The sequence below is a fragment of the Amblyomma americanum genome, chromosome 4 (genome assembly GCF_052857255.1).
Source record: "Amblyomma americanum isolate KBUSLIRL-KWMA chromosome 4, ASM5285725v1, whole genome shotgun sequence".
Lineage (NCBI taxonomy): Eukaryota > Metazoa > Arthropoda > Arachnida > Ixodida > Ixodidae > Amblyomma > Amblyomma americanum.
Window position 1 is genome coordinate 155,016,523 of NC_135500.1, and position 12,951 is coordinate 155,029,473.

At 49.0% G+C, this 12,951-nt stretch overlaps 1 protein-coding gene across 2 annotated transcripts; it reads left to right on the plus strand.

Annotated features, from left to right (window-relative positions):
• Positions 1-711: 711 nt before the first annotated feature.
• On the plus strand, positions 712-12,562 carry LOC144128554 (uncharacterized). Of its 2 annotated transcripts, none has more exons than XM_077662046.1 (5): positions 712-950; positions 5,022-5,159; positions 9,421-9,558; positions 10,981-11,105; positions 11,809-12,555. In XM_077662046.1, the coding sequence occupies exons 1-5, from the start codon at positions 717-719 to the stop codon at positions 12,044-12,046; spliced, it is 873 nt and encodes a 290-aa protein (XP_077518172.1). In that variant the 5' UTR covers positions 712-716; the 3' UTR covers positions 12,047-12,555. The 2 variants fall into 2 exon arrangements, with proteins under 2 accessions (XP_077518172.1, XP_077518173.1); XM_077662047.1 differs by having other exon boundaries at positions 719-950; positions 5,003-5,159; positions 11,809-12,562.
• Positions 12,563-12,951: the final 389 nt, after the last annotated feature.

Sequence of the window (12,951 nt, forward strand, 5' to 3'; positions counted from 1 at the left end):
GTGTAAAGGGCTGCTGCGAAACACGAGTGGACGCTGGACAGCAAGGACGACACTGGCAAAAAAAAAAAAAACGCTATAACACACATGACTTCGAGCGAATGATGATTCTGGCTGAGAAGAAAAGATGGAAGCCTATTTAGGGATTCTTTTTTTAGAAATACCAAGACATAACTTTCGGTTCAGTTTCTGGTCGTCTATTACCCATTACCAGAGGTCAAGTTTAATTTTCATCAGCTAGTAGTCAATTTTTTTTTCTTTTGTGAAATGCATTGTGAAACAAACATTGTATATTGGTGGCCAAGTGTGACGAAATTGAGTTTTAAGCGAATAAATCAGGAAAAGGAAAATCAACTGGAAAATAAACGAACAGATTGACGAAGTCATGAAATTACGATATTTACTTGGAAATTGTTAGCCAATGAGGCGTCGGATGCATTCACCACAATACATTGCGAAATATTTGCAAATCTCTCCAAAGTAAAACCCAAGAGAGTAATCGGGGCGAAATAAAAATAATGTTTGTGATGCCAACGCCTGAATACATATTCCAGCCGTCCTCTAAGCAGCTGCTTTATTTGCTTTTTTCATTATGTATTTTTTCCGCCAAAATTGTTTCAACAAAAAGGAAACGAAACCGAAACTGATACGAAACTGAGTCTAATTGAAACGACTTCCGAGATACGAAACCGCGCCTGGCTTGAATTCACTCCGCCAACATGGCGGCGCCCGGGAAAAGTGACAGTCCCAGCGCAGACGTGATAGAGCTGACAAAAGAGTTGCGCGACCCATACGTTGTCTTCTACGATGAAGATGTACTTACGCCTGTTCCGGACGCCCAGCCTGTGTCTAGCCTTGAAGAGTTCGCTGACATGTACCTGCGCTGTAAAAGGCAAATCGAAGAAACGGAAGCGGTGGTCGCTGTGCTACCGCCACCGCCGGTCGCTCAACAGGTAAACAATGGCCACGCCGCTTTGAACTCAACTTCGTCAGCTGTTTCCCTGCGCTTAAGCCACCAGCCCACTTAGTAAACCAGCTCAAATGAACGAAACAGAACGCTAAATTGTTCGTTTAAAAAGTGCTGCGGATCTGTGTTGCCAGATGTGGTGCCTGCAGTAGTGCCAGATGATGACACTGTGTACGTAATGACGATGGATTGCTCGTGTTGTGTTGTTCACTTGCGACACCAGGCATGCTTCGCACGAGTCGCATCATACGTGACTGGGTCATGGACATTCGGGGGTGAAGTGCGTGTTTAATATGTGGTCCTCGCTCATCTAATGTCTCCATGCCTAGGTGATGATGCTCTAATCATTAAACATAAAACCAGCTGCGATGCGATTCTGAATGTGCTCAAATGTGAAACATCTATTAAGCAGGTGGCTTTAGCATCGCTTACCCTTACTGCTCGGCGTTACTGTTGGTGTGTTCAGGCGATGTGTGGTTAACGCTCTCAAGAAAGATAATAAATAAATTTCCTAGAACTTATTCATAAATCACATGTATTTACATTTGATTACATAGCTTCCATTTTATGCACGATTGCTGAGTGCTGCCAAGTTCATCTAGTGCTGCTGATGCCGCAGATACAAAGCAGGCACTGTAAGCCCGTCAAGCTGCCTATAAGCAGCTTTTTTCTTGCACTGCTTCTCCCTCCATTTGTAATGCACCATATGATAAAATAAACTGCCTGGTCTTCTTGGGTGATCATTGCTTTTAATCAAGCTGCTTACCAAGAGTATGATGGCTACTAGCCGCCATACCAAGGTCAAATTTATGGGTTTCTCTTAGAGGTGGTTGTTTTGAGGGGGGAATCCCATTTAAACAGTGTAGTAGCACGAAATCACTCACGCTCACCAACACCGACGAAGAATCTTGTCGCCATAGATACGTACGATTCTGTGCCATTGCTTAGTAACCCGAGTTACTCAAGTAAGCTCGGGTAGTAATTCGGTTAGGTTACTCGGTCAGGTTTGGAGGAGTGCCGTAGCAGCTGCGCGAGAGGTTGCTTGGAAAGAGCAACAGGGGTCCCACAATCCGTACAGGTGGCTGTGACAGAAACAGCCACCTGTCAGTGCAGTGGTGCATCTCTTAACTGCTGCGCCAAAGCGCTGGTAGTGGTATGAGGACTCGCTGCCCTCTATGAATGTTAAGAAGAGAATGGCCGATTCTGCATATATGGGCATTAACCCACAAACGATATCACGTCATACCCTTAAGGCGGGGCTTAAGTGCCCCCTCCAATTGAAGAATGGACACCTGCTTTCACATGTCTACTCGGTTTAACTATGTTGAACCCCTACCAGTTTTTCTCAGACTTTTTTCATAGAAAAAGCGGGGTTCAGCATGAGTCGTACCCCCATCGCATAATTCTGCTCCTGCTGTTTACAGTGATTAAGAAACCGTAGATGTACACTTTTTAGGCAGTGTCTAACTGGCATAGGTACACATGCAATCGAGTTGCTTAGCAATTCACCACTGACTTTTTTTTTCTGTCTGAAAACTCTGAAGTCTGGTGAACTAATACTTCTGTATTTCTGTTCGCACATTGCTTTCTAGTTCTCTCTTTTATTTCAGATGCATGTGCCATAGGTTGTAATTTTGTTAGTTGCAATAATAATCGTGTAAACACTCAGATTGTGCTTAATCAGTAAATTTACATTTTGGATGCAGTAAAACTGTTGGTATGTCTTGTTAGAGGCTACACAACATATGAAGGCTACAAAGTCAAGCTTGTGAGGTGACCTCCAGTAAAAGTACATTCTACAAAGGTAAAACAAGGCAGGAGATGCAGTGTTAGTTTCATACCTAGCTTGTGATATAGTTTTCAACAACTTCTTGAAGAAATGCTTTGCTCATAAACTGCAACTGCTGGAAGCAAACTAAAAAGACAAGCTTGTGCCCCTATATGGGGCGGTAGTTGAGTGCTAGGCTGGTTGGTACAAGATCATGTTAAGAAACACCATGCAGTGGTGAACGCAAATATCTTTGTGCACCAAAAAAAGTCCGGCAGATTCCATTAGGGCATTGCTCGCTGCTTTGCACACAGGACACAGGGAGCTTTAAGTTTTCTTAGTTTGCGGGAAGTCAGCCCAAGACGCACAGATTAAAAGCAACAGTATTTTAGATAATTAGGATCAAAGTTATTTGTTATGCTCTGTGCGAGCCCATGTGTATTTCACAGAAACGCTGTGACGTTATCCGTTTGATTTGAAGCACACAAAAATTTCACCTTTGCGTTTTCTTCACGTGCTAGTTTGCCTACTGTTATTGCCTGGACGATAGAAATTGTTGCAAAGGAAATAACAGCTGACGAGGGAACAATAAAGGAATATGTAAGGATGGCTGACGAAATGTAGCTTAGGCTGTGCAATATCGTCGCAACTTCGCCGGCCCTCCCTCGTAGCCGTTCCATCTTGGGGCAGTGGTCTGTCGACCTCTCCTGGAGGTCAGGCCACAGGCGCTGACCCGACGCGCGATCCGTAACGGGCGTCTACAGAGTATCTCGCGTCGAACCCGAGCTCCATGGATGGTGTGCGGCCGAGAAGCCGTCCGGTGCTGCGCGCGAGGTCGCCGCTGGTCAGCGACCCCAACGCTGCCGACGCCGTGTCACCGCGCGACCGGTCGGAGCGCCGGCAGGCCTCGCTGCGCGTCCCCGCCCGCGACGGACTCTTCCCACCGCTCGCTTGAGGTGCTCGAACGAAGTGAAGACCCAGTGCGCAGCGAACGCGCCGCAGAGCATGCGTGAAATCTTCCTAGCAGGGCTCGCAAACGTGTACGCGTGGACAACGTTCACAGTTGCTCCAAGTAGGTTGCGCTGCGGCATATGTGGCCGTGTTGTGCTCTATTCTGCTGAGCCCGAGGACGGGCGCAGAGCGAGGTGGTCTTGGTAGGAAAGAAAAAAAAAAGAATTAACGTTTACTCCTGTTCCGTAAGTAGACAAATTCGGCGACAGATGGCGTGAACGTTGTAATCGCTGCCTCTTTCACCCCATTCTTAATCCCTCCACGGTGCCATCCACGTGTCAACTCACTGTATGACCGCTAGAGTGCATTTCCTTAACTGCTTGTAACGTATCCACGAAGACGCGCGCAACCGACTTCGGCAACCCGCCGCTGTGGCTCAGTGGTTAGGGCGCTCGGTCGGCTACTGATCCGGAGTTCCCGGCTTCGAACCCGACCGCGGCGGCTGCGTTTTTATGGAGGAAAAACGCTAAGGGGCCCGTGTGCTGTGCGATGTCAGTGCACGTTAAAGATCCCCAGGTGGTCGAAATTATTCCGGAGCCCTCCACTACGGGTACCTCTTTCTTCCTTTGTTGTTTCACTCCCTCCTTTATACCTTCCCTTACGGCGCGGTTTAGGTGCCCAACGATATATGAGACAGATATACTGCGCCATTTCCTTTCCCCAAAAACCAATTATTATTATTATTATTAACCGACTTCGGCAGTGCGAGGACGGCCGCGGCGGCGGCGTTTCGATCGTTTCGATGCAGGGGAAACGCAAAAGCGCTGGTATGTGGTGGGGCGCGATGTGCGTTAAAGAACCCCAGGTGGCCGAAGTTATTCCGGTGCCCTCCACTACATAACCCTTTTCTCTCTTCCTTCTTTCTCTGTATCTCTTTCATCCCTTCCCTTATGGTCCGGTTGAGAGACAGTTACTGCGTTTTTCCTTTCCCCATAACCGAATGACACAGCAAGGATGCTCCTACCATGACCTATGCCAGGGATCAGGTGTGAAGTAGTGTTCTTAATATGCTCAGGAACATTAGTGTGGAACATAACCAGCACAGAGAGACGATACTGTTGCGTACCAGTAGCAGCTCTCGCTGTAAAAGTCTGGTCCATGTCTTGGCTTGTGGCGCAGTGGATAACGCGTCTCGAACGGTTCCATTTTCGACAACCCTGGCAGGCACGTCTTTCTTTTATGCCTGCATACACAGCATGGGCAATTGTGGACCGACTGAAGCCATGCTGTAGGAGTAACAGCTCTCACTGTAAAATCAGAGTGGTGTTTGGCGTGCAGGAGGCGCCCCTTGGCGGCGGCGGCCGGCAGCGGCGCACGCTGCCCAGCGTGGTGGAGCGCAGCACGGCCGGAGGCTTGCACAGCACGGGGCCCCTGAGCGTCCTTTTTCGCGCTGTGCGGGACCGGCTGCGTGTCAAGGTACTACGCTTCTTGTTTCTGGGCGCATTCCAGCTCATTGCTTTTGCTTTAGACCACCTGTGTCCTTATAAGTGTACACTTATTACATGTGGATGTGGGTAGGATGATATGCTATTAATGTTACAATCCAGGTAAGCTTGGAAGAGGTAGTAATAGATGAACAGGCAGGTGGCCTTGGTAGAATGCTTGGGCTGATTTTAGCCAGTCTTAAAGGGGCAGTCTGCTGCTCAAGGTGAGTAAAAATGATTGGCATATTGTGGTAGGTCTCATTATGTGGTGGCATAAATATTGAAATATTGGCAGGTTTGTCAATAACATGAGTTTTAAATCAACAGAGAAAGTTAGGCCATGGCCGAAGGTAGTGATGGCCCGTGTTCAAACTTTGCCACTCCATTGGTAGCCCGGTTACGTCTCCCGGTGTGGATGTAGTCGTGCCATTGAATATGGCCCCCGTTAAAACGGATGACTCGAATTATTCTGGGGAGCAATGTTTTTCAGTGCATTTTCCCCGTTATGGAAACTAGTTGTTCAAACAATCAACATGGTGGAAATGCACAGAGCCCACAGGGGCCCTTGTATTATTTTGTTTTAATACACACAGTAGTCAGAAAAAGAGCTTGACTACCCCAGAGGTGGATTTATGGGTTACTCCTGGAGGAGAGGAGAAAAATTTTATCTGCTGTATTTATTTGCTATTGGGAGGTGGGTGAACCAGTATTTCTTGGGCTGTTTTTGCAAAAAAAAATTTGGTTCAGCATAGTATTCTTATTTTAAATTTCTTTCTTTAGGGAGGGGAGGGGGGTCACCCCCCAATCCATAAATCTGCCCCAGGGCTATGCGATTCAAACGGTTCCTTTCTGTGTTTTGAGTTGCAGGACACCAGTGAAAGACAGTGTGAAAGTGCAAATGCCTTATAGTAACAGCATTTTAGCGCATTAGGACTTATAGTGGCCATTCCCCGTATTTAGCCGCTGTGTGTTTGTCTGAAGCCGATTTGTGGCAGGTTGCTCACCTGCCCACCGGGTGGTGGGCAGGTGAGCATGAGCAGCCTGCCTACCATGTCCGGCGGGCCTCTCAATTAATCGTAACAGGCTACTCACAGAGACCAACCTGGATTGCAACACAACCCAAGCAACCCAAGTTCCACCGATAGCAGCACCTGCCTATCCTGGCTTCGTGCAGGATGTGGCGGTGCTATTCAAGACGAGATGTACCGACCATAGGATGGTGAGATCTTGAATTAACCTAGATTTGAATAGGGAATTGAGGAAATGGGTGGGGAAGAAGCACTAATGAATTGGTGGTAAGAGAGAAAATACCGGAGTTTAGGATTGTGTTCAAGGGCAGATACGGAACAGAAGAACGCTAAAATCGTCTTAATTGTTAAGAAAGGAGATGCCAAACACTTGAAAAATTTAGACCATTCAGGTTACTATTCGTTGCTTACAGATTAAGTACTAAGCTAATCGATAATAGAATTTGAGCATCTTCAGACTTCAGTCAACCAAAGGACCAGGCTGGCTTTCGAAAGAGTATCTAGTAATAGACCACGTTCACATTGTCAGTTGGGTGATAGAGGAATGCACGGAATATAACCAATGCCTATATATAGCTTTCATAGATTACGAGAAAGCATTTGATTCATTTGAAATATTACCAGTCATGAATGCATTGTGTTAACAGGACGCAAACAAGGTGATGGAAAACGTCTCTATGGTCTGCGCAGCTACCATAGTCCTTCACAAGGAGGAAGGGTGACGGACAAAGACAACAATCTCTCTGCTACTGTTCACCGTGTGTTTGTGTGTTTACTGGAGGCATTGAGACCATTGGCTTAGGCAGAGTTGGAGATAAAATTTAGCCGAGAGTACCTTAGTAATCTCTGATTTTCTTATGACAGTGCCCTGCTTAATAACTAGGGGATGAATTTGCAAAACATGGTTGAGGACCTAAGCAGGCAAAGCAGAACAGTGGGTCTAGAATTTATTTGGGGAAACTAAATTATAATGTTCAATCAGTTGATGTAGGCCGACTTCAGTGCATCCCCAGTATGCAGGATCTGTTGAGATCGTGGATCCGAAGAATCTGATCTGATGCGGCAAGACGGACAAGCCAACAGGAAACGAGTGCATCCTCCACTTCGCCAATGGGCAATTACAATGAATGGATAAGCAATCGTATAGCGGGCGGATGCGTTTCCCCACCACCATTCAAGTGAACGGCGCCAGCATTGTATCCCGTTTGACGATGAATGTCCTCAGCGATTGGCCCGGACATGGTCGACAGGCTTAATTACTGCTGGCGTTGACTAGTCATGCGCTGGGACAGGGTGAAGGAAAGAGGTATCCAGTGCTGTGGTGCATGTGCTTAGTGCCATGTGGGAACTTTTCCCAACAACACCTCAAGACTCCCCTTCTTCCCATCGACTGGAGGCTGACAGGGACGAGCGGAGGATGTTGATATCCACTCCGCAGGACCACAGAGCTCCTGCCTGAGTGCAATGACCGTTGTAGCAGTGACTATGCATTCTTCTCATCAACCTCGATCAATATGCAGCCTTCGAACCGCACTCCAGTTTTCCTGTGGTGGCATCGCTCCTTCCACCAGAACAGCTGCGAAGGTGTGCTGGTGACTCCTCTTGGTGTGGGCGGCACGTAATTTACAACGAGCGACCATCAGATTCAACTATACTCCCCGAACTTGATTCCAAAGCTAGGGATGGGGATCATGGCCCCTGTTTAAAGAGCCATGTGGCTCGTTCTAGTGTGCTTCAGTTTCTTGCTGTAAATATATAGAATAAACACCTCTTGTACAGTTCTTCTACTAAGTCCTCCTGTTCTTTTCAGCTCCTAACTCCACACCAGCCGTTCGAACCGGGACCTGCGGACATCACCTAAGAAGCGAGGCAAGCCTAGAAACCCACATGTTCTAAGAACCCATAATGTACTACGAAATATCAGTGGATGACTTGCAGAACATGGTTGAGGACCTAACAGGTAGAGCAGAAGCAAAAATTAACATGAGGAAAGCTAAAGTAATGTTTATTCGATTGATTCATGCCAGCTTCACTGTGTCCGCAGCGTCCCTTTAAGCCACTTGATTTTGGCTGATTCCACCAGTGCCGGCATGTGCCATTGTTTGCCTGGATAACAACAACAGCATGAGCTTCTGTGGGTAACGGGAGAAAACACATTTCCACACCTGTTGCACACAGGACTTCGTTTGATATGCTTATGTAGATTTTTTTTTTTCGGTACAGTCTAGCAGCAGAAATTTCAGTGCAGCCAGGTTAAGGGGGGGACATGGCAGTTAGAGCAATTTTCGTTATTTATGCATGAAACATAACCACATTTGGTAAATATGTAACTTTTATGCTGATTTCATAACTGCATTTGATATGCAGCTAGCTGGTACTTGGTGAGCAATTAGAGTTAACACCCTCATAAGGTCATCCCCGAGTCTTTAAATAATGAAGAAAGTGCACAAGTTTTTTTTACTTAAACATGTTCACAAAGCTCTGGTTTATGCAATACAGCAATTAGTTTCTTCTTTTTTTTTGTTAGATGCCCAGTACTCATGGTAACGGAAGTTGAATTCCAGCATGCATATTTACAAAAAAAACGTTCCTTGCAAAACTATTAAAACTTCGAGAGCTTTAGTGCGCTCCACAATGTCTGAGGATTCATGCACAAAAAAACTACCGTCATTCACTACGAAAAGATGAAGGCGCGAGAGAAAGAGCAATTGCAGAAAAAGTAAAAGCTTAGAAATTCAACTGTAAAGCTTACTCCCTCATTTACCCCTTGTATGCTTTTCCTTTTGGTCTAAGAATTGTGGCATTGCAACCAATGTAAGCCCTCATCTTCTCATGTCCCTTCTTCATGATGACACTGAGATGGTGGTGCTCGGTCGTCGGAAACCCGCGGAATTCGCCATTTGAACTGAACGAAAAAAGCGCGCGCAGGGCAGCGCGACCTCTGCGAGAGGCGCTTCGACGAGTGGTGTTGCGTCACGGCGCTGCGTGAAAGCACGCAGGTTTCTCTCGCCGGATATGCACCGCCGCATCTCGCAGTGGCCTTCACCGCAGACGAAGCTCAGTTTCCGGTGTGGCCGCGTGACGCTCCGCAACATCAGTTGCTCCATGGGCGCTTGCATCTGATCCATAATAACTCTGTGGCGTGTTGATACGCGAGGTGAAAGCCAGTAGGTCCGATGCTTCGGACTTTGCCCTAGACGGTTCTTCCCGACTCCGGCGGCGCAGGTGTGGACGCGCAGCCATACGCGGGTGCGCAGCATCCTGACAGCCTTCGTGCAGGCCTACGACCGCCACGTCAACCTTGCCCTGGCCGACGTCGACGAGGTGCTTCTGCTCCCCGAAGACAGGCCGCCACCGACTCAGGTGCAGCACCGCTATGCTTTCTCTGCAGTGATGCGCACGCACACCACGTGTAATTAGCCTGCTCCCGGTGGTGATTATAATAACCGATTTAAATTTTTACAGCGAAAGCTGTTATAGGGAGCCTTTCCAGAGCGGAGCTTCACCGCCCTCTCCGCGATCGCCTGTGAAGGTAACTTGACGGATTCAAGGTCACTGGTCATCACGTGACCATGCGCCCGTAGCGATCGCAGAATTCAATTACAAATTATTCGCCGGGAGGAGGCACATTCCACGCGGAGGCTCACGGTTGCCCAAGAACGAAGCGGCTAATGGCCCTCAAAGGAGGCCTTCCGGCCAATGGCGCCTACCGGTTGTCATGACGTCGTGGTTAACCCCATGCACCGGGGGCTCGCAGGTGTTAGGGAATGAACCACGGATTATGCTAGTAAAAATAAAACGCGAGAATTTTGATGCCTCTGACTTCTCTAGCAGACTGAAACATTACAATGTATATTTTATGTGCTGCTATCATTGGTCAGCGGAGTAATGCAGCGCACTGCGTCTCAACCGCGCTGAGTCTGTAACTCGTTTGTATCCTGCTGAAGTGTATCATTGGGGAACGCAGTATGTGTGTAATGTGCAGCTCGCTACAGCTTCGTAGCAGCACTTGGCCCTCTGCCTGACACGGACGCGCCCATCAAAGACGCCCAGAATGTGGAACCTGCTGCCTTTTTCCTCCATAAAAACGCAGCCGCGGCGGCTGCGTTTTTATGGAGGAAAAACGCTAAGGCGCCCGTGTGCTGTGCGATGTCAGTGCACGTTAAAGATCCCCAGGTGGTCGAGATTATTCCGGAGCCCTCCACTACGGCACCTCTCTCTTCCTTTCTTCTCTCACTCCCTCCTTTATCCCTTCCTTTACGGCGCGGTTCAGGTGTGTCTCTTCTCTTCTTCTTTCACTCCCCCTTTATCCCTTCCCTTACGGTGCGGTTCAGGTGTCCAACGATATATGAGACAGATACTGCGCTATTTCCTTTCCCAAAAACCAATTAATGCCCGAATTTGAACCGGTGTCCCAAACGATTCATTTGCGGCCGGAAACGGCTGTTCATATTTCGTGTCCGGCAAAAGACCGACACTTCATCGGGTCGTTGCGGTATCAGGCCGGCCTCGGGCTGCGTTCTGTCAGCCAGGTTTACTGCGTTGTCAGGCCATGCGGGAGCACTGCATGTCGTTTTTTTTTTTAAATTATTATTATTTCACTCATCAAGACGCACGACTGAATGCGACGTGATTTCCCTTTAAACGTCACTCGATGTGTTTCGCTGCTGCTTCCGCTGGCAGGCTTCGCTTTTGCTGCGGGAACTTGTGTTCATTACCCGCGCAGGGCATGTGGGGCATTGAACGACGATGGGGGTTCGAGTGGCCAGTGTTGTTCCTTTACAGCCTGCGCCGGAAGCCGCCGAGCCACGCGCGCCACCTGCCGACCCCCTCGTGCTTCGGCTTCCCAGCTGGACGCCGGGCTGGACGGACACGGCACCGCCGGAGTCCCCGGTGGGCTGTCCAACGACGTGCGTGCTCTTCTTTCTTCCTTCACCTTCATCCCTTCCCTTACGGCGCGGTTCGGGTGTCCACCGTGGTGTGAGACAATTACTGCGCCTCAAAAAACGATTTTCATTTTTTTCTCATTTTGCAAGCTCTGTCGCATGTTGGGCAATGTCTCGTCCGCGTTCAGCTGTTGACCTTAAGGTCGCGGGTTCGATACCGGCCGCGGCGGCCGTATTTCGATGGAGGCGAGATACGAAAACGTCCGTGTGCTGTGCGATGTCAGTGCACGTTAGAAAAAAAAAACACGGTCTAAAAAAAAAACCGGTGCCCTCCACTACGGCGTCTGTCATAAGCCGCGTTTACATGAATGCAACAGAAGTCGACTCCAGTTCCCCTTTTGAGGGAATGAGCAGGTTTTGAAGAAAGGCATGACTCGTCCTCTACTCTCTTCCACGACGTTTTTGCACTTCCCCTCAAGAAGGGGACTGAAGTCGACTTCTGTCGCATTCATGTAAACGCGGCTATAGTCACTTCTTGACGTCAAAACCCCTCAATCCACAATTCATGTTCACTGTGTGCATTTCAATACCGGGGACGCGGCAATCCGCTGCAGTGGAAGACGCATCGCGGCACTTGCCCTGAACGCTCAGTGCTAAATGGGACGCATGGGTGCGATTAGTGTAAACGCTAGAGAGACTGAGTATGCTCTTCGCGTGCCTGTCCCAGCGCATCCAGCGGCAGCTGCCCCCCGCCGGGACGGAGTCTCCGCAAAACCACCGCCTGCATCCCTCTGGAGCCCACCGGTGCGGGACCCCCGTTGGGAGACCCGAGGAGGAGACGGCGGAAGAAGCGCACCGGCCGGAGACGCCCCGCCCCTCCGCTCCTGGCGGCCCGCGCCAGACACGTCGGACAGCTGTTCGTGCGCGGGGACAACGTCGTCTCGGTCGCCCTGCTGCCCGTCTGAGCGGCCGTCCCGCGGCTTCCTCCCGCCCCTGTGCCGCTGCCTCCAACTATACATGTGGGTGATGTGGATCACGCTGTTACAACTTGGCTCGCAGTGTGCGTCTGCGGCGGGCCTCTCCAGCGAGTGCGTTGTGACACAACAAGCATCGCAGCTGCCAGCGGCACGGTTCCTGATTACAGTGACAATGCGGCTGAGGGGGCCTTTGCGCTCCCTTGTGTCAATAAACACTTCACGATTTTTTTTTATTTTTTCCTTCAGTTGAGTGCTCGATTCCATGCGTGGGCTGGTTTGGTGGTGATGTTGAGGCGCAGGCAGTGCACGCTCTGCCAGAGAGCGCGGGCAGCGGCTACCGCCAATGGTGTCCCGGAATGAGGACTACCACCCAGGCAAGGGAGCGGCGAAACCCTCCACTCTCCTCTGAAACCCACCCCGGTGCATCCATTAAAGTTTTACCACCACCAACGTAATTATTTCGCCGATTGCTCCGCCTGTTCCTCGTGTGTAAAAAATAATTGCAGATACACGCGCAAAACGCTCGGCGAAACTGGCTAAGGAATGCTTTCACATCGAGTACATGCACTATGTATGCCAGATGTTTCAGGGGAGCCCGTCAATACTTTTTAAATATAGGTTCTCTTTTTCGAGCTAAAAACAAGCTTTTTTTTTTTTTGGCGGCACAGTAATACGGCGGACGCCAGAAAAACAGGCGATTCATGCCAACTAGCATGCCTGCCCACTCCTCCGAATTTCCCATAAAATGTACGAATTTGGACCAGTGTTACGATTTTGCTAATCTTGCCTCAATTTTTACGGAAAATAAATTTTATTGTACAAAAACGCCGTTAGCGGTGGTACCTTGCGCCGCCACGAGAGAGGAATATATACCATCTGTGAAATTATCAGCA